The sequence below is a fragment of the Giraffa tippelskirchi genome, chromosome 5, assembly GCF_054371585.1.
Source record: "Giraffa tippelskirchi isolate mGirTip1 chromosome 5, T2T-mGirTip1v1.2.pri, whole genome shotgun sequence".
Taxonomy (NCBI): Eukaryota; Metazoa; Chordata; class Mammalia; order Artiodactyla; family Giraffidae; genus Giraffa; species Giraffa tippelskirchi.
The window spans coordinates 27,379,981-27,401,696 of NC_137279.1; the positions used below are offsets into that span (position 1 = coordinate 27,379,981).

The 21,716-nt window shown below is 46.3% G+C and overlaps 1 protein-coding gene across 20 annotated transcripts in view; it reads left to right on the plus strand.

Moving 5' to 3' along the window:
• The window catches only part of FHAD1 (forkhead associated phosphopeptide binding domain 1), a 159,334-nt gene that overhangs the window by 58,252 nt on the left and 79,366 nt on the right, over positions 1–21,716 (plus strand). For all 20 annotated transcript variants that reach the window (XM_081488046.1, XM_081488049.1, XM_081488055.1 and 17 more), the window contains exons 6-10: positions 3,266–3,502; positions 11,586–11,709; positions 16,217–16,347; positions 18,373–18,462; positions 19,493–19,597. In XM_081488046.1, coding sequence (XP_081344172.1) covers positions 3,266–3,502; positions 11,586–11,709; positions 16,217–16,347; positions 18,373–18,462; positions 19,493–19,597 — 687 coding nt within the window. The remainder of the gene's footprint in view (positions 1–3,265; positions 3,503–11,585; positions 11,710–16,216; positions 16,348–18,372; positions 18,463–19,492; positions 19,598–21,716) is intronic.

Consider the following 21,716-nt stretch of genomic DNA (forward strand, 5'->3'; position numbering starts at 1 on the left):
CCTGTGCACTTGACATTTCCTTGGCTTGTTAATCCTTATCATCTTCAGGATAGATTTTATCTCCCTCACCTTGCAGATGAGGAAACTGAAGCTCAGAGAGGTTAAGTAACTTTTTTAAGGTTGCCCAGGGTAAGGAGTTGGAGAAGGCAATGGCAACCCACTCCAGTACTCTTGCCTGGAAAATCCCATGGACGGAGGAGCCTGGTAGGCTGCAGTCCATGGGGTCGCTAAGAGTCGGACACGACTGAGCGGCTTCACTTTCACTTTTCCCTTTCATGCACTGGAGAGGGAAATGGCAACCCACTCCAGTGTTCTTGCCTGGAGAATCCCAGGGACGGGGGAGCCTGGTGGGCTGCCGTCTATGGGGTCGCACAGAGTCGGACACGACTGAAGCGACTTAGCAGTAGCAGGGTAAGGAGTAGTGTTAGGATTCAAACCTAGGTCTGGTTAACTTCCTAGCGGGTACTTCTAACACACACACATAGTAATCACTTGGTCAGCTTCGAGTGATGGAACAGTGGTGGGAAAACACATTTCTGGCAGGAAGAAGTGAACACTGAAGTCAGGGAGGCCCAAGCAAAGAGAGAGACTCATTAAAGAATTAGGGAGGTTCAAAGGAGAAGAGGTGAATTCAAACCATCCTGGGAAGGACCCAGGTTGATTTCTTCCCTCTTAGACATGACCTGAAAATTATTCCAAAGAAGCAGTCTGCAATATCTCACTTTCCTCAAAGGCCAGGGCCTGGGCCTACAGCAATTCTCAGAGTCTGTGAGGAGCAGAACCACCTGGGGTCTTTGTCAGACACGGAATCCAAACTTCAGGAGGTAGGGGGTTCCAACAAAGGTGTCCTGGGACAAGACTCTGTAAGAAATGTTGCAGGGAGGTGAGAAGCCATGCTCGGATTCTGTATTTCTTGCTGTGTAACAAGCCACCCCTAAAGGTTAGGGGCTTAAAACAGCAACTCATTATTACCCAGAATCTCCGGATTGACCTGGAAGTTTCCTTTGCTCCTGTCCCCTGACCTCACTCACTAGACTGCAGTCAGCCTGTGACCTAGCCCGGCCGGTGGTCTCTCTGATGGCCTCCTTTGCAGGACTGGAGCCTCAGCCAGGATGCCTGGACTGGTGCCCCCCTTTCTGCTTGTGGTTTTTCATCACAGCACAGTGCTCTCAGGGTTCCCAGGGGGCCGGAACACAAGCTCACAGCCTGTAAGAACTTGCCTGGGGATCATGCAGCCACACTTCCACCACCTTCTGTTGATTAAAGAAGTCCCAGGGCCAGCCTAGACTTCCAGGGCTAGGAAATAGGCTAGATGGCAAAGCTGCAAAGTGTTTGTAGCCGTTTTTCAACCTGCCTCCATTTTTAAATTGGAAATATAGTGCAACCACAGTTATAATTTTTTTCTATTTATAAGCCATTTATGCCCTGACTTGCCAGGACTCCTTCAGGTGACAATAAAGAAATTAGCTTGGTAGAGGAGGAAGCATCTATTGGCTCCTCTTATTGGAATATTTAAAGGGTTTTTAGCTTCAGGTATGGCTAGATCCAGGAGCTTGAATCTTGTCATCAGAACACTTCCTACCACCAATCTCTCCCTTCTGTTTCCCTCAGAGACTGGCTTTCTGCATAAGGCCAGTTTTCTGTGTTGGAAAAGGCAAACTCAGGCAAATAAGCCTCTAAATGTAAGGTCTGTGGTCCAAAAGGAGGCGAGAGATCCTCACCCTCTGTAACTGATGTGTGAAATCTTTGAGAAAACTCTGATTGACCAGCTTGGGTCACATGCACCAGGCTCCCTCCAGGAAGGGCATTGGCAGCTAGAGGGTGGCGCTCACCAGGAAGACAGAACCCACAGCGGTCCACCGCCCTCTGCAAACTTATATTTCAGCACCAACACCAGGCCTGGTATATAGTTGCTGCCCATTGAGTGTTTGTTGCATGAAAAATAAATAAGCTCCTGGCTGATCATAATAGGATGAAAGAGGGGGAAGCTGCCCAGGAGCAGGGAATCTGCTTGGTGCTCTCTCTTGAAATTTTGCCACCAGCGTTTACAAGGACCCAAAAGAAGACCCTTGGCAGCAATTGGCAATGTCAGACAAGCTTCCTCCTACCTGAGATCCTGTCCTTCCCCAGGTCATAGAGCTGGAAGGTCGTGAGGCCAACTGGGCAAGCTCCCCTGGGAATGAGCCAGCCTAGAAATTGCCTGTTTGTCTCTTTTTGTGTCTGCCTTTGAAAAGACATCTGGTGAATTTTTTTTTTTTCAGTTTTCTTGACATTTTGTTGGTAACTGCTGGTGAGAAGCTTGGGGGATTTTTTTTTTCCTTCCACTTTTAGAAAACCTAACAAATTCTTTTGTTAGAGCTTTTTCTTTGGAGAGTTGGAAGACAGGGTTAATTACACCTGTGGGTGAAGTCTGCCAGCGATATTGTTTTTCTAGCCCAAAGTTTACACCAGCCCACAAATAATCAGCATTCCCGTCTCATTTACTTCCCAGATTCAGTGACCTGGAAAAAAAAATTGTTACATGAATTGCCAGAGAGGCAGGAAGTACTAGAAGAGAGGAAAGGGAAAATAAATATTTCAGAATGTATTAAATGTTTTAAGTTAAAAAAAAAAAAAATAGCCCTCGTTATAAGTAGAATGTGATTGAATAGAATGTTGTTTTCCTAGTTACCGTCCCCAGTGTGCTAGGCTGAATATTGTAAATAAAAAATTATAAACTTTCCAGCAACAAAAGTTCCCAAGTGGAATGGTTATTCTTAACGTGAAAGGATAATTCTCGGGGAAAGGAAGATTTCAGTACCCGTGAGCTATAGACATCCATTCATGTGTGTGCAGGCTAAGTCACTTCAGTCATGTCTGACTCTTTGCAACGCCACCAGGCTCCTCTGTCCATGGGATTCTCCAGGCAAGAATACTGGAGTGGGTTGCCATGCCCTCCTCCAGGGGATCTTCCCGACCTAGGGGTCAAACCCACACCTCTTACATCTCCTGCATTGGCAGACAGGTACTTTACCACTAGCACCACCTGGGAAGCCCAGACATCCATTACAGATATCTATATACAAGTACATCATTTCAACCAAATTCTTGACTCTGTGAGGTTTTCTCAAATGACAGAGATAGCCTTGAGAATCTGCCTTGTCCTTCCCTGCCTGCCCTCACCTTCCCAGAGAATGATACCGTATTTTCCCTATATTTTTTTCAATGGGCTCAGCCTTACACTCAGACCCACACCCACTAAACTTCTCATCTGGCCTCCACCCAGGACGAAATAATTCTGCTGCTGGGAAAAGAAGTCAGCCGTCTCTCAGATTTCGAACTCGAATCCAAATACAAAGATGCCGTGATCACGAACCTTCAGAACGAAGTGGCCCGCCTGAGCCAGCAGCTGTCGGAAACAGCCGCCTCCAGGCAGAATGAGAGAGTGGTCCCACCCAAACTTCAGGTTCTGGAGGAAGACGATGATGCCCAACAGAGAGAAATCCAGAACTTGAAAAGCCAGGTAGAGGGGAGGAGGGGCATGGGACAGATTGGGAGCTTGGGATTGGCATACACACACTCTTAATTGTCGTTGTTTAGTTGCTAAGTCATGCCTGACTCTTATGCGACCCCATGAACTGTAGCCCACCAGGCTCCTCTGTCCATGAGATTTCCCAGGCAAGAATACTGGAGTGAGTTGCCATTTCCTTCTCCCGGGCCATCTTCCCAACCCAGGGATTGAAACTGCAGCTCCTGCCTTGGCAGGTGGATTCTTTACCACTGAGTCACCAGGGAAGCCCCACACTCTTAATAACTATGTATAAAACAGATGACTCGTGAGAACCTACTGTATTGCACAGGGAACCCTACTCGGTGCTCTGTGGTGAAATAAATGGAAAGGAAGTCAAAAAAAGAAGGGATATATGCATATGTGTAACTGATTCACTTTGCTGTACAGCAGAAACTAACACAACATTCTAAAGCAACTATATTTTAATGACAATTAATTTAAAAAAGAAAAAGCAGGTAGGGCTCGAAGACCAGGGGTCAGAGCCTTAGGGTGGTGACTCAGGGTGATGGCTCTCAGGTGGAGCCCCAGGGAGCACCAAGGGTATCCACGCGGATAGTTGGAAACGGGTGGTCAGCACGGATGGTGAGAGAAGAGCACAGATCCAGGGAGGAGAGACTCGGCAGGTTCCTAGCCTGCTAAGAACAATATTATTAATACCTTTGATTAAGTGCCTTCTTCAGTTGTGTCCGACTCTGTGCAACCCTATGGACTGTAGCCTGCCAGGCTCCCCTGTCCATGGGATTCTTCAGGCAAGGATACTGGAGTGGGTTGCCACGCCCTCCTCCAGGGGATCTTCCCGACCCAGGAATCGAACCCTGGTCTCTTACATCTCCTGCTTTGGCAGGCAGGTTCTTCACCACTAGCACCACCTGGGAAGCTCCTGACTACACATACGATTCTACAGATGAGGAGACTGAGGCAGGCTCGGAGATACCCAGGAACTTGTTACAGCTTGCACAGCAAATGAGAGGCGGCTGTGTGACTTGAGCTCCCCTCTGCCACTTTGCATTTCCACCCAGCTCTGTGGCTTTAGTGACCACCTCTCATGCTCACCTGGCCCCAGCCAGAAAGGACTGGAGATGGAGAGAAGGAACCTCCCACTGTTCCAAATGCCAAGGCCTTTATCAAACCCTGAAGGCAGCTGCTGCTTCATTTATGGAGAATTTCACCCAAAATTCTCCACCCAGGATGCCTGGATTTATAGTCAAGTTCTTTTCTCTTGAAACTAGATCCAAAAAAAAAATTTTTTTAAGGAATGACTTTAAAATCGGCCATTGATCTTGTACATAAATTATATCTCAGCATATGTGAAAGTAGCTCAGTCATGTCTGACTCTTTGCTACCCCATGGACTATACAATCCGTGGAACTCTCTAGGCCAGAATACTGGAGTGAGTAGCCGTTTCCTTCTCCAGGGGATCTTCCCGACCCAAGAATCAAACCGGGGTCTCCTACATTACAGGTGGATTCTTTACCAGCTGAGCCACCAGGGAAGCCCATATCTCAATATAGTTGATTAAAAAAAGAAATTGTCCACTGATGAATTTTGGCCTCAGTGCATAATTCTGCTTAAAACCATAGCCACATTTGGGGCCTCGGTTCCCTGTTTCTCTTTTACTTCCTTCCCCTTCTGTAACTGATTCTAGGTGCACAATTTCAGTCCTAGAAATGGTGTCCTAGAAAGGACACAGGTTGTATGGAGAACCTAGGAGATTCTATCAGGAGACTGACAGCTCCATGAAGGCAAAGGTTGGTCCTAGTAACCTTCCAAAACTCTGATAGATCCGTGCCTGTTTGTTCTTTATCCGTCCACCCATCCATCCATTCAAATCAGTATTTGCTGGGGCCAGCCCTGTGTCATGCTGTCTTCCAGGCTTTGTGAATTCAGCAGAAATAAGGCAGACATGATCCTTCCCCCTGTTTTGTTCTAGTTAGGGGGGCAGAATAAACCAGGAAACAAGATATATGTTCTAGTATTTCAATGAAGTGGTGGCTCTCTTTTGAACCTATTTTTGAAAAAGCACTGAAAGCAGCAAGTCCTGCAGGAGCCCCTACTGCAAACAGCTACCTTGACATGTAACTGACTCACTGAGGAATATCTTCTCTTGAGCTGAACCCAGTTTTGCTGAAATATCTTTTTCAGTTATCCTCCCATTTCAGGGCTTTCCTGAGCTAATGTCACAGGTACATGGACAAGGCTGAATTATTCTCACATATCTTTTTTTTTCTTTCAGTTGAAACATATTTGACATAATATTATAGAATTTCCACGTATCTTTGAATATCAGCCAGTCACAATCTGAGTATTATTTAAAGTGGTTGATGATATCTGGGGGGAAAAAATTTTTTTTTTACAAAGAAATTATCTAGAAATAATTACACTGATTCATCATCCTGTTACCTCCTCCACCGCTGGAGCTTTACTTATAACTGAAGGAGAATATTTTGTAACAAGACATCTGTGAACCAGAGGCTGCCCTGGTTTGAACTCAAATCGAGTTCCATCCACTCATGTTTTAGCTTCTTAAATATTCTACTGCCTGCAGAACGTTCAGCCAGAAGCAGAAGCCGCATAGCTGGTTGATTTATTGTTCTGATTACTGTATGCGTTCTCCCTGGTCCCTGAAAGCATGTGCATAATGACTTGCTCTCAAAGATCTTCAATCCCCTAGAAATATCGCTAGAAAATTCTTACCTGCATGTGTTCTTATATGCCCGTGCTAATTAGAAACCAAATTAGTATCTTGAAAAAGTCACTCCTCCTAGCACTATTAATTTTCTTATGATTCTGGGCCCATTTTATTACATAGCATAACAGACATTAAACATCTTGGAATTTATGCCAATTACAGACAACATGGATATTTGTTTTGGTAGTAAAAGTAACAAAGAGGTTTGAAAGACTCTTTTTTTTTTTTTTTTTTGGCTAAGCTGAGTCTTCATTGTGCATGCAGGCTTTCTCTAGTTGTGGTGCACAGGCTCTTAGTTCCTTGACCAGGGATCAAACCCACATCCCCTACATTGGAAGGTGAACTCTCAGCCACTGGACCACCAGGGAAGTCCCTTGAAGACTCTTCTGAGTTTTTCAGCAATCCAAAATCCTAAAACTCTTGACACTTTAGAATGAAATATTTTAAATCTGTCAAAAGCACTGGAGTCTTGAGAGGGGAACGTATGTTTTCCCTTCTGGAAGTTTGTCTCTGTGTCTTCTCCCTTATGCAAATAAACCCATTAAGCTGAGAAGAGCTAGAAACAGTTTGCTTAAGTGTTCCAAGTACCTTTTATGGGAAAGTTGTATTCCGCCACCACCACCACCACCACCCACCCACCCTCTTTCATCTCTTCAGTAAGAGATGAAAGCATTTTTTTCACTCAAAGTCCAAAGCACAAACATGCAAAAGTATAGCCTTGGGGAGGCTGATGGGCAGAGTGGCCTGTGTCCCCGCCCCCACCACCACCCATAGAAGGTGGTCATGTACAGATGTGAGACTTGGACCATAAAGAAAGCGAGCACTGAAGAACTGATGCTTTGGAAACATGGTTTGGAGAAGACTCTTGAGAGTCCCTTGGACAGTAAGGAAATCAAACCAGTCAATCCTAGAGGAAATCAACCCTGAATATTCATTGAAAGGACTGATGCGGAAGCTGAAGCTTCAGTACTCTGGCCACCTGATGCAAAGAGCCAACTCATTGGAAAAGACCCTGATGCTGGGAAAGATTGAAGGCCAAAGGAGAAGAGGGCAACAGAGGATGAAATGGGTAGATAGCGTCACTGACTCAATGGACATGAATTTGAGCAAACTCCGGGAGATGGTGGAGGACAGAAGAGTCTGGCATGCTGCAGTCCATGGGATTGCAAAGAGTCGGACACGACTGAGCAACTGAACAACAGCAACAATAGCCTTGGAGAGGTTGGGGGCCAGAGTGGCCTGTGTCCCCCCCCCACCTTCTACCATAGACCTGTCCCAATAATGTCTCAGATGCCCCAGGAGAAAAGTATCTGTAACCACCGTAAATGTCATAGACTCTCAAACATGATGGTGCATGAAACGAGAAAGAAAACTTGTGAGACCTTGCTAACTGCTAAGTCACCTCAGTTGTGTCCGACTCTGTGAGACCCCACAGACGGCAGCCCACCAGGCTCTGCCGTCCCTGGGATTCTCCAGGCAAGAACACTGGAGTGGGTTGCCATTTCCTTCTCCGATGCATGCAAGTGAAAAATGAAAGTGAAGTCGCTCAGTCGTGTCTGACTCTTAGCGACCCCACGGACTGTAGCCTACCAGGCTCCTCCGTCCATGGGATTTTCCAGGTGTGAGACCTTGACCCTTGGGTTAATTCTATGAGAGTAAGAATGACAAGATTTCAGGCACAGAAACCAGGACCAAAGGCTGTGAGCGCCATCTGGTGGCAAGGTCACCACACCGTTGCCCAAATACCTGGGCATGCCCGCCCCTTCCCCCCAATCTTTTTTTTTTTTTTAATGTGAAGCCTGCAGCCTGGTCTGACAGTAAACAGGGAAATTCTTGTATTTTCTCTTCTTTTAAGATTATTTTTATTTAAGATATTGAGTCTCTATTTACTCTTAGAGCAGTTATTTTTAATTTAATACACATTTTTAAGTTTAAAAAGCAAGGGGTTCTAAGAAAAACGCTAAGAAATTATAGCCGGACCAGCAAAGAGACATGGCAAAAATAGTGAAAGCGGTATTTGAATGACTGAACTTTAAGAACTCTCTTAGGGTGGGGTTGCCAGATAAAATAAGGACACCCAATTAAATTTGAATATTAGAATGTCTTTTTTAGCGTATGTTCCACATACTGCATGGGACACACACGAAAATGTTGTCTGTCATCTTATTTTAAGTGGGCATCCTTTTTTTCTCCCCCAAATCTGGCAACCTTACCTCAGGAAAACAAATTGCATCCGGCTCCTAGTCACTTCTATTTTGATCTGTCAGAACAAACTAGCTCTTGTCCTGTCTAGGGACTGTGTGGCATTTCTGCCCCAATAAATGTGTCCCTGTGGGAGAACTGAGTCCTGACGTCTGAAAAATCAAAGCGGCGAAGGCCCACAGCACACCCTGGGAGGGAAAAGGCCTGGCCACTCAGACCAAGCGGTCCGGTGAGTCAGATGAAGAGGGAGGGGGTTCTGGCCCACCTCCCTTCCCCAGCCTCTCAGGTACCTGCTCTGCAGAGGCCGAGACGCAGCAGCTACTTTTCAGCCCTTACCAGGGTTTCTTTCCAAGGAGATCCTTCCAGGGCCCCTGCCCTGCATGTGGATCCCCGGAGAGGGGCTGGCCCTCAAGTGGGTTCTGAGCCAGGGACTTCCAGCGTTCTTGCAGCAGCCAGCCGATGATCATCCCACCCATGATTTCTGTATTTCCTCCTAATAACAACCACAGCAGTGTTAAAGTGAGCCTGAGCAAGACTTAACAAATGCACACGAAAAGATTCCCAACTCCTTTCCCCAGAGACAGACAAGGGAAGCTGAAGCTAAAACACGCCATGTAGTCAGCTGAGAGGACATGACACCTCATCCCTCTATGCTGTGTGCCAGGCATGATCTGAGTACTTACACACATGACTAACTTGTTAAGATACTTCTAACAGGGGTTTCCTGGTGGTCCAGTGGTTAAGACTCCGAGCTCCCGAAGCAGAGGGCACGGGTTTGATCCCTGGTTGGAGAATGAAGATCCGACATGCGGCAAAGCAGGACCTGGGGAAAAAACAATACTTCTAGCAATCCTATCACACTGGGACTACCATCACCTCATGTACAGACTGAAAATAAAATATGGTGTCTTCCTGTGTTCACATGGCCCGTAACAGGCAGAAACAGGACTTGAAGCCTACAGTCTGGCTCCCAAGTCCACACTATGCTTTAGAGGCTCCAACTTTTCATGCTGCTTCCTAGGGCCACCTGGAAGGGTGGAAAAGGGCCACTAGAGGCTGGGTTTGAATCCTTCTCCACCTCTGACCAGCCCCATGATCCTGAGCAGGGGACTTTACCTCTCCAAGTCTCAGTCTGCTCCCTTGCAAATGGGAAGACTGATGGGAACATCAGCCTTCAGCAATGCTATGAGGAGTATCCATGTAGCATGTGCAAACGAGTTTTGTAAACTCTGGAGTGTTGTATGAGGTATAAGCTATTTGCTGTTCTCATTAAAGGAAATTCATTATATAACCTGTTCCCATCTCTTGGGGGCTTCCCAGATGGCGCAGTGGTAAAGAATCTGCCTGCCAATGCAGGGGACACAGGAGACATGGGTTTGATCCCTGAGTTGGGAAGAACCCCTGGAATAGGAAATGGCAACCCACTCCAGTGTTCTTGCCTGGGAAATCCCGCGGACAGAGGAGCCGGAGGGGCTACAGTCGCTGGGGTCGAAGAAGAGTCGGACATGACTGAGCACGCACAACACCCTCTTGTCTCTTGAATTTTGCTCTGCATACAGTCAGTACTGGATGATTCGGCACCGACTGCTGGCCTGTTTATGGATAAAAGTCCACAGATGGTGATCTCGGATAGGCAACAGTGAGCAGTGGCTTGAAGCAAGATCTTAGTTCCCTGCCCAGGAACTGAACCTGGGTAGCTGGGATAAAAACCAGGACTCCTAGCCACTGGACCGTCAACAGCTAGAGGCTAGAAGCAAATCTGCCCTGGCTCTTGCTCCCATTGAAAAATGCATTTCTTGTGGAGGCAAAAACTATAAAAAAAAACAACAACACAGGTACAAAGTTTATTGTTACAGACACAACACAACAACTGGAAGAGCACCCAGAGAATTTAGTTAAGACAGAGATGGACACCCACAGAGAAAGGGTGTGGGCGTACCTTCAGTGAGGAGGGGCCCAGGACACAGGTGGTTAAATCATGTATATAGGGCAATTCTTTCAAGTCTTTGTTGTTGTTCAGTGGCTTGTGGAGTTTGTTCAAACTCAGGTCCATCAAGTCAGTGATGCCCTCCAACCATCTCGTCCTCTGTCGTCCCCTTCTCCTCCTGCCGTCAATCTTTCCCAGTATCAGGGTCTTCTCTAGTGAGTCGGCTCTTTGCATTAGGTGGCCACCCATCCGGTGGGTCTTTGTTTCAGTTCAGTTCAGTTCAGTTGCTCAGTCGTGTCCGACTCTTTGCGACCCCATGAATCGCAGCACGCCAGGCCTCCCTGTCCATCACCAACTCCCGGAGTTTACCCAAACCCATGTCCATCAAGTCGGTGATGCCATCCAACCATCTCATCCTCTGTCGTCCCGTTCTCCTCCTGCCCCCAATCCTTCCCAGCATTAGGGTCTTTTCCAATGAGTCTTTGTTTACCTTTGGCCAATTATCTGGTTTCTTTTTCCACACCAGACCTACCCTAGGATCCTCCCCAACATATATGCACAGCTTTTTCCCAAGATAGATTCCAGCCCAGCGGCCAGTGAGGGATGGGGCTTGACATCTCATATTATGGGATGGTGACCCCTCCTCTGTTATCCCCAAAGAGCCTTTCTGCACATGTGCAGTGTCTCCCTTGCCCCAAGGTTGGGAAATATGTGACCTCTTGGTTTTGTACTCAAAGTTTTGCCCCTGTCTGTCCCTGACATAACTGATGTGTCCCACAGGAGGCAAAGTCCAGCCATTTACCCTGTTCCTGTCATTATTTCCATCTTGAAGTGCAAACAGGAGGCTGGTTGTAAATGCCTAACCTGGAGCCCACCTACCTCCTGTCTTGGGAAATGTAAACAGAAGGCTGGTTGTAAGTATCCAGCCTGAAGCCCAACTGCCTCCTGCCTCAGTCACAGGAAGGGATCCAGGGCAGGGGCACCTGAGCCCCTGGGTGACCACAAAGGTAAGGTTTGTGTCTTGATGATGTAGGACACGGTGGTCACTGAAGGAATAGGCACCCTCCCGTCTCTCCCACTAGTTACAACTGAAAAGCTTGGTTTCCCCAACACCCCGACCCAAGATCAACCTGACTGGTTTTGTCCAGCCTTGGAGAAGTACCAGCGTGTCCTACAAAGCTGGCTGGCCCTCCTCTGACTGTTGCCTCTTCCCACAGATCAGTGCCCTGCAGCAAGGCTACAGCCAGGTGCTGTGCCAAACCTTGTCTGAGAGGAACTTGGAAATCACATCCCTGAAGAACCAGGGTGAGAACTTAAGGAGGGATAACGCCATCACATCAGGTGAGGTCCTTCTGGATTTGCGCCTGAGCACTGCCTCCCTCCCCCTGCAGACATCACCAATTTACCACGGCACCTGTGCCCATGACCTGGGTGCAGCCTCGGGGATCTCAGCAGCCCACCTGGCCACCAGTGTCAGCAAGTTAGAATTCTCCCTCAGTTCAGGTTTCTTGCCACCCACTTACCAGTATTGAAGAGAAGTTGTGTCTTGACTGGGCTTCCCAGGTGGCTGGCTTAGTGGTAAAGAATCCATCTGCCAATACTGGAGACGTGGGAGACCCAAGTTCGATCCCTGTCTGGGAACATCCTCTGGAGAAGGAAATGGCAACTGCTCAAGTATTTTTGCCTGGACAATTCTGTGGGCAGAGGAGCCTGGTGGGCTACAGTCCATGGGGGTTGCAAAGAATCGGACACAACCGAGCGACTGAGCACACAGATACGTATATCTTATCTACAAGGTCTCCTGAGCACTGGCCCCACCAGGGAGAGCATAGAACATAGTGTGACTTGGATGGCTCCACAAGCCAGCCTGCCCGAGTGCAAACTGGAACATGGACAAGATGGGCTCACCACTTTGGGTACCCATCATCTCACCCATTTTCACCTGAGTGCACTTGGACCCAAGTGAAACATTTTCTAATTGACCAACAGAGATGGTTCCCTGATAAAGGGCTTGGGTGGGGGGAGGGGCAGCCCACACACAGCTGTGGCTGAGCCTGGACTCTCTGGATTCCTTCATTCCTTCAACATGCTGACTGAGCACCTACTAGGTGTCAGGCTCTGTTCTAGGCTCTGGGGAGAGACTTCTGAGCAAGACAGTCAGATCTGATTTTGGAGGCCATGACAAGGAAAAGGATGAATAAACGAACAGCCTGTTTCAGAGAGTGGTTGTGCTGTGGAGAAAACAAACTGTGTGACATGGTGGCCAGTGCCTCAGGGGGGAAACCAAGGGGAACAGCATAGTGGGTGTGAAACCACGCAACTCAGGTGGGACTTGGACCCAGGCCAGAACACACCATCTTTTAATTGAGATCACACATCTGGGCTTTATTTATTCATTAATAAAGCTCAGGTTCTTGATGTCTTGTCACAGAGAGAATTCAGTGAGAGACAAAGTGATAGGTAAGACGTGGATTTGCTTAGAGAGAAACACACTCCACAGGCAGAGCGTATGGGCCATCTCAGAAGGTGAGCAGCCCTGAAATACGAGGTGGTTAATTTTTATGGGTTGGGTAATTTCATAGGCTAATGAATGGGAGGATTAGTCCAAGTATTCCGGGGAAGGGGCAGTGATTTCCAGAAATTGGGCCACTGCCCACTTTTTGACCTTTTATGATTGACCTCAGAACTGTGATGGTACTGGTGGGTGTGTTGTTGTTGTTCAGTCACCAAGTTGTATCCAACTCTTTGAAACCCCATGGACTGCCGCACGCCAGGCTTCCCTGTCCTTCACCATCTCCTGGAGTTTGCCCAAGTTCATGTCCGTTGAATCGGTGATACCATCCAACCATCTCATCCTCTGTTGCTGGTGGATGTATCACTTAGCTATTGCATTACAACGAGCGTATGATGAGGCTCCAAGTCCACTGGAAGTCTAATCTTCCACCAGCTTGGACCTAGTTGGTTCTAACCAGCTTATGTCACATCCTCAAGGGCTCTGTCATTCTTTTAGAGATTGTGCCCTTGCCCCTTCCCTCCTGTTTCAGATGTGCAACGACAAACCAAGGGCAAGGGAGGCTGTGCAGGGTGAACACGGGACTGAGGCTGGATTGGGTCAAGGGGTCTGGGTTTTATGCTAAGGGTGATGGGAAGCCAGTGGGGGTTTTAATGCAGAAAATGACGTGTCTGGAGACCTGAAGATGACCACTCACAGAAAGAGGGGAGGGAGAGGAGCAGGTGACAGGGAGGGGGCAATGAGCCTGGGAGTGGCATGTCACTCCTAAAGTCCCCAGCATGTAGCAGGAAGCATGCCCACAGCTGTAAAAGCCAAGCACAGTATCTAGTCACACATGAATCACACATGTGCTTTTCCCCAGCCTCACTGTGCAACTTACTACTCTCACCCCCACCCCCTGCCAGCCCCAGGTCCCTGCTTATGCTCCTCCCTAACTTGGAAGATCCTCAGATATTTGCTGAGCACCTCCTCCAGGCTAAGTACTGGTCTGGGAACCAGGAATGTAAGGATGAACTCACTGGTCCTTGCCCTCTCTGCATATGTCTGCCAGTCAAGCCTCATCCAAGCATCAAGCTGTCCTGGATCCCACTTTCTCCAGTCAGGGAGTCAGACAGACCTAGGTTGGGACAATACTTGGGATGAGCTGGACTCACACAAAATGTGGAAGCCCCAGAGGGATTTCCAAGTAACTTAACTGTGTCCTATGGACAAAGCACATTTTTAAAATGAAATTCTGAATCATTTCATCTTTTATTTCATATTTGTTGTTGTTGTTGTTGTTGAGTCACTAAGTCATGTCCCACTGTTTGTGATCCCATGGACTGCAGCACACCATGCCTCTGTCCCTCACTATCTCCCAGAGATTGCCCAAGTTCATGTCCATTGAGGCAGTGATGCCATCCAACCATCTCATCCTCTGCTGTCCCCTTCTCCTTTTGCCTTTAATCTTTCCCAGCATTAGGGTCTTTTCCAATGAGTTGGCTGTTCACATAAGGTGGCCAAGTTCAGTTCAGTTCAGTTCAGTCTCTCAGTTGTGTCCGACTCTTTGCGACCCCATGGACTGCAGCACGCCAGGCCTCCCTGGCCAAAGTATTGTATAAATATTTTTGGTCGTGCCTCATGGCATGCAAATCTTAGTTCCCTGACCAGGGATGAGATCTCTGCTTCCTGCTTTGGAAGCATGGAGCCCTAACCAGTGGACTGCCAGGGAATTCCTCATATACCTGCTTGACTGACACCTAGCAATAAAATGAGGCCTAATGTTCTTCCAAGAAAGAACTGTATGAGATAATCCAGTACCACTGTATTTAGGCATCTTTCTTCCCACTTTGGGCTTCCCTGGTGGCTCAGCTGGTAAAGAATCCACCTGCAATGAGTGAGACCTGGGTTCGATCCCTGGGTTGGGAAGATCCCCTGGAGAAGAGAATGGCTATACACTCCAGTATTCTGGCCTGGAGAATTCCATAAACTATAGAGTCCATGGGGTCACAAAGAGTCAGACATGACTGAGCAACTTTCACTTTTACTTCCCACTTTTCTCCAAAATGATAATTCAATAACAGAGTAGTTATCTATTGCTATATAGCAAGTTATCCCAAAATGTACTGGATAAAACAGCTAATATTTATTATCTCATCCAGCTTCTATAGTACAGGAATTTGAGATGGAGGGGTGTGTAACTTAGTTCTCTTGAATTGCAGTCAAGATGTCAGCTGGGGCATCAGTCATGCCATCGAAAGCCTTATGGAAGCAGGAGGAACCCCTTTCAGAGTAGCTGCTCATGTGGCTGTTGGCTGGAGGCCTCAGTCTCTCATCACACGTACTTCTCCCAAGGGCTGCTTGAGTGTCCTCACAACATGGGGGGTGGCTTCCCCCAGAGTGAGTGATTCAAGAGAGAGCAAAGAGGAAGCTGCAGTGTCTTTTATGACCCCTGGGAGGTCACATTGCAACATTTCCATAGCATCACGTGGGTTACCCATGTCGGCCCTATTCAGGGTGGGAGAGGCCACACAAGGGCATGAATTCCAGGAGGCAGGGATCATGGGGGCCATATCAGAAACTGGCTGTCATGAAAAATAGTGAGTGCCGTGTAGGGGGATGACAGAGGATGAGATGGTTGGTTGACATCACTGACTCAATGGACATGAGTTTGAGCAATCTCTGGGAGATGGTGGAAGACAGAGAAGCCTGGCATGCTGCAGTCCATGGGGTCACAAAGAGTCAGACACGATTTAGCAACTGAACAACAACAACAAATATATGTTAGCCATTTTATGTTCTTAGGACAGACCATCTCACTTGACCCTTTCAATAACTCTGTGCAGGACATACAATGGGAGGTGAAATAACTTGTCCAAGACCACCAAGCTAATAAGGGGTAGGGACGGGTCCAAACTCAGGTAAGTGTCAAGCTAGCCGCCCCACCAAGGGTGTCCAGCAGTCCTCTCTGCCGCAAGTCTGCCTCCTGGGCTCTGGAGAAGAATTCTTGGACCTCACCTGTGCTGGGCCTTTGTTCCCCAAGCCCTGGGCATGGCCTCTCCTGGGCTCCTCTCCCCTGCATGGGCTCTGCCCGGCCTGTGCCCACCAGGGGCCCCCAAAGGCTTCTCCTCCCACTGGTGCTCACTGACTCATTCTCCCTGAAGCCTCAAACCACATTCCATGGTTTCTGGTCTCATCCCCGTTCTTGCTCTGGGATTCTTGGCAACAACCTCCACAGTTCTAGGAATGCTGGCCCTGGGCTTGGAGGTTCTTGTCCGAAACTTGGCTAACAGCCGTGGTGATGCCAGGAACCCTTCCTGCCCTTTTGACCTGTGAGTTTTTGTTTTTGTTTTGCAGAGATGGTGTCATCTTTGCAAAAGGATATGTTAGCAAAGGATGAGCAAGTCCAACAACTTAAACAGGAGGTGAATCAACTAAAAAGTGAGAACAAAGAAAAGGATCACCAGCTCGAAGCCCTCAGCTCCAGAGTGAGTGTCGAGTCATCACCAAAGTGTAGCTTCGAAAAGCAGACACAGTGCAGTCACGTGACCCACTGGGCCCCACCTCCCTCATGTGGTGATGAGATGAGGCCAGTGCCCAGGGGCACAGGGAGGAGAGCTGTGGGCAAGTGCCAACTTTTCTGCAGCTTTAAAAGTACAGTATGTGACTCAGAATAAGCATGATATATATTCAAATGCAGCAAACATTTTCTAACCCCTATGATAAATAAACCCCAGGAACAAACACTTTTATTACCATATATTGCTACTGCACAGCTTAATGTAAAACAGAATAAAATCTCTCTGTGAGCAAGGACAACCCACAGGGCTCCATCACAGTCCCAGCACCACTGGTTCTCACAACTGCCTTCAAATCAGAACATTTGAAGATCCAGATGCAAACACACAAACTCTCATTTCTTCCCTAGACTTGGTAGGCAAGTGAAGAGTTTTTTAAATGGAACTTTATTTGCAAATCTTGCCTTCCACGCCAACTTTAGAATCCTGACTCTATAGGATAAGATTTCTCAGTATTTGTATGATGCATCTGTTTCTACCAGTCAAGGTAAAAGCTCATAGCTTTCATCTCAGGTCGTAACTCAGAGATTCCCAGCAGCTGTCCAGTGGGTTAGCCGGGTCTGCACGGGTGTGGGGTGGAAACATCCTGAGGTTCCAAGGAAAAGGCACGATACATAGTACCTGGTGCGTAGTATTACACTGAATATGGAACTGGCAAAAGCCATGAGCTTTGGGGTCAGACAGACCTGGGTCCAATGTCAGAGCTTTCTCTTACTGTAACTTATTTGGCCTTTATTTCCCCATCTGCAAAATGGGAATGACAAAATCGTTTTTCAAGACACGGGAGCCTGGTTTTAGCAGTGCTCCTCTGCCTCTGCCTCAGTCAGCCGCCTGGCCAATTGCCTCTGCCTTGGTTTCTGCCAAGCAGAGTGCCTGCGTAGGCATGTGCACTCGCTGTTTTAGGTGAGAGGACTGCGTGTGTGTGTGTGTGTGTGTGTGTGTGTGTGTGTGTGTGTTGGGGACGGGCAGGGGTTGCAGAGCTGGTGCTTAGTAGAAGGAATATGCAAAGACAGCCCCTGCTTGGCTCTTCCACCTCCCACAGTGCGTTTGTTTGATTATGTCCCCGTTTCCCCTTCCTTATTGACCTTGGAGTGAGGTCACTTTTCCTCTGGGTTCTTCCAGTCTTGTTTCTATATATTACCTAGAAATCAATCAGTCAGTTATTTTACAGTGGATTTACACTATGCGTATTTTTTAAAATCATAAACACAACGACTTCCCCATGCTGATAAGTCAACGCTCTTATCATTGGTCTTAAAAGCCACACACTTTCTCCCGGATGTACATAGTGTTATAAAGTGATCTCCTGTTATAAACAACACTTGTTTTTTTTTTCCACTGTTACTGACAGTTCTATGGAGAACATCATTGAAGCTACAGATTCACTAATTTCCATCAATCACTGATTTCTCTAATCATTGTCCTTAGGGTACATGTCTAAAGTGGGAATTTCTGGGTCCAAAGAAAGCACATCCATCCTTATGCTCTTAATGTCTGTTACCAAAATGCCCTCAGAAAAGGCAGCTCCGTTTACCCCTTTGTGACCAACAGGGCAGTTGTGTCTTTGAGATGGAACCTGCACAAAAGCAGTAAGATCGACCCAAACTCACTGGCCCTCACCACTCTCGACAGTCACTGAGTGAAAACAGCTCAATTCCTCCACCCTAAGTACCCAGACTCTACAAATCTGGACTTTCCCCGTGGTGCAGTTTGCTGGCTTTTGAAGGGCAATTTAGATGTTTTATTTGTCAGAACTCACAAGAAAGGTGAGCCAGGAGCAACCACAGAATCCCTGTGCTTCTATCACACAGATGATCTGGCCTCTCAGAATGCAGGATGTGATTGAATTAAACAACAGAAGACAGTCTTGGGCACGCACATAGGGACTTAGGGCCCCCAGTCAAGCCCACGTGACCTTGTTATTTTTCTCCCCAGTGCTCAGTGCTGAAAGAAGAGTTAAAGAAGGAAGATGCCCAGAAGGAGAACCTGGAAGCCCAAGAGAAAGAATTAAAACTCTACAAAACCGTGCGTTGAACCTCCTCACCCCTGGGTGTCCACGGAAAGCCTAGACTTTGACCTTCAGGGCTTTGGAGGGGTTCCTTGGCCCCTTAGCTAGTACAAACTCTGGGGCTTTATGGGTGTTTGTTAATGTAATTAACACAATTCTTTGATTTGCTTGCCTCAAAGAGATGGGTAGAAAACCTTGGAAAACATACTCTCCTAGGATTTCGTGGACAGTTGGCTCTAGGCCCCTCATCAGGTTTCCCCTGGAGCTGGGCTAGAGTTGGGCTGGAGACTGGGACAGAAGGTGGCCAGCAGGCCACTAGATGCTGCTAGAAATTCACCATGCTTCCTACCCCTGGACTTGTGATGCCCAAACGTTCATGATCTACTGTCACAAGTTTTATCACAGCCATGGGAACTGTTATTGACATGAAACGCCTCCTTAAGTATCGTTAGTTAAATATTGATGCATTCAATTTTACATCAGTTCATAAAAACAAAATAAAAAGCAGACATATCATTGGCCTTGTATGGAAGGTGAATATAAAAATTAGTACAATGAAAAGTTGAGCACTAAATGTGAATGTTCACCCTCTGCGCCAGTCGAATGCTCAAGAATATCACTAAGCATATATTTTCCATCTGTCGAGGCCATTTTCTTCTCTCAGGGGCACTGCTATTCTCTGTCTCAAATGGGAACAAAAAGAAAAAGCTCATTGTTCTTTTCTTCCAAGTTCTGCCCATGGTGTCTTCCAAATAACCCCTATTTAGACTGAACTCAAAATATACTCCAAGGAAGGAGAATCTAATGAGTGAATGTGTCCCTTGTACTGTTTAATCCAGAATCTATGCTGATCTTCAAAAGAAACTCAAATTTTCCCTCACCCAGCACTTTCAATGCATCTGTTGAAAGAAACCCTACTTTACTTTAAAGATGTAGAAGCATCTCCCAAGGGAAAGAATCAAACTGATCTTAGACTAGATTTCCACCTTAACGAACCGGGTGAGGTGAGTTATGAAGTTGACTTCCTTGTTGTTGAAACTTTCCCAGCAAATCCACGACATGGAGAAAGAAGTGAGAAAGCTCAGGGAGGAGCTGAAGAGGAGCTGTACGGAGCAGAGCCTGATCTCTAAGACGCTTCGGGAAAAGAGCAAGGTACAGCAGGGATGGGTCGCCCTGGCAACCGCTCCAGGCTGGGACTGCCAGACTCCAAAGTTCCCGTGTGTAACCACTATCCACTGCCTTCGATCATGAAATTACCCAGGAAAGAATTGATCCATTAAAACAAGTTTGTCAATGATGTTGTTCCAACTTAAATACTTTTATTGATTTGTGTATGTGTGTGTGTCTTTGTGTTCTATCAGTCATTGGGAACGTTTTTTTTTAAATCTCATCATGATTGTAGATTTGTGTGTTTCTCCTTTTAATATTGACAAATTTTGCTTTATATATTGTGAGGTTGTGTTACTATGTGCATATAAATTTAGAACTCTAATACTTCCAGTAGAACAAGACTTTTGATCATCATAAAATGTCCCTTTTCATCTCTAGTAGTGTTTTCCCCTTAACATCTTCTTTGCCATTTAACACCATCACTGGCTTGCTGTTGGTTAGAGTTTCCATAGCATATTTTTTTCATACTTTCTCTGTTAATTTTTAAAATTTTCTTTATTTCTTTATTTATTTTTGGCTGTGCTGGGTTTTCATTATTGCACACAGGCTTTCCCTAGATATGGTGAGCAGGGACTACTCTCTAGTTGCGGTACACCAGCTTCTCATTTCAGTGGCTTCTTGTTGTGGAGCATAGGTTTTGGGGTGCAAAAGCTCAGTAGCTGTGGCTCATGGTCTTAGTTGCCCCACGGCATGTGGAATCTCCTGGGACCAGGGATCAAACCCATGTCCTCTGCTTTGGCAGATGGATTCTTAACCACTGGACCACCGGGGAAGTCCTCTCTGTCAATTTTTAAGTTTTTAGACATATAGCTTCCAAATAGCATATCATTTTTACAAAATCCAGTTTGACAGTCTTTTACTTCTAGTCCGTTTATGTTATATAATTACTCATACATTGGGATTTAAATCTGCTCTCTTGCTCAGTACCAGTTGTACTATCTGTACTATATTGCTTTTTCTCTCCTTTCTTGCCTCCTTTTGAGTTGATGGTTTTCTATCATTCCACTTTCCCCCTCTATTAACTTGGAAACATTTCACTTTTTTACTATCCTTGTAATAATAGTAAGACAATAGCATTTTATCCTTGACTCACAAAGCTCTCACATTAATTAAGTTTTTCACTCTTCTATTGCTCTCTTAGTGGTCATTCTAAAGATTACAACGTGCATTCTTTTTTCATTAATTAATTATTTCTTTGGCTGTGCCAGGTTTAGTTGCGGATCATCATTGTGGCATGTTTGATCTTCAGTTGCAGCATGCAAACTCTTCAGTTGCGGCATGTGAAATCTAGTTCCCTGACCAGGAATTGAACCCGGGCCCTTGGCATTGGGAGCACATAGTCTTAGCCACTGGACCACCACAGAAATACTTACAATGTGCATTCTTAACTTACCGAGATGTAGTATTAGTTGATAATTATGCCCTTCTCCTTGACAATGCAGTGAATTTAGAACACCCTAACTTCACTTACCCCTCCAGATTTGTAAGTCATTGTTGTCATTTTCTAAACTCTGCTCTATAGTTATTAATAAAACCCCCAAAGATATTGTTGGTGTTTTTATATAGTCAGTATCATATACACACATTACTCTTACTGTTGCTTGTCTTTTCTGCATCTCTGATCCTCCATCTGCATTCATTTTTCTTGTCTCTGAAGAGTACCTTTTAGTGTTTTCCTTCACTGTAGCTCTGTTGATGGCAGTCTCAGATGTGTCTGTGTGTCTATCTTGAAATGTATATTTAACCTTCATTCTTAAAACACATTTGACTGCCTATTGAATTCTACAATGGCAGTTCTTTTCTTTCAGCACACTAGAAATAGCATTAGGTATGTCACTGCTGTCTTTTGGCTCCTGTTATTTCTATTTAGAAGTCATCTGTAAGCCTTATTGTTGCACCTTTGCAACAATAACCTGTCTTTTTCTCTGGCTGCTTTTAAGATTTTCTTTTCCCTGCATTTCCAGCAGTTTTATTATGATTTATCTAGGTGTGGATTCATTTTTATTTGCCTTGTTCAGAGCTCACTGGGGCTTCCTGAATCCCTGGCTTGGTGTTTTGTGCTAGTTCTGGCACTCAGGCTCTATTGCACACAGGCAGTGGG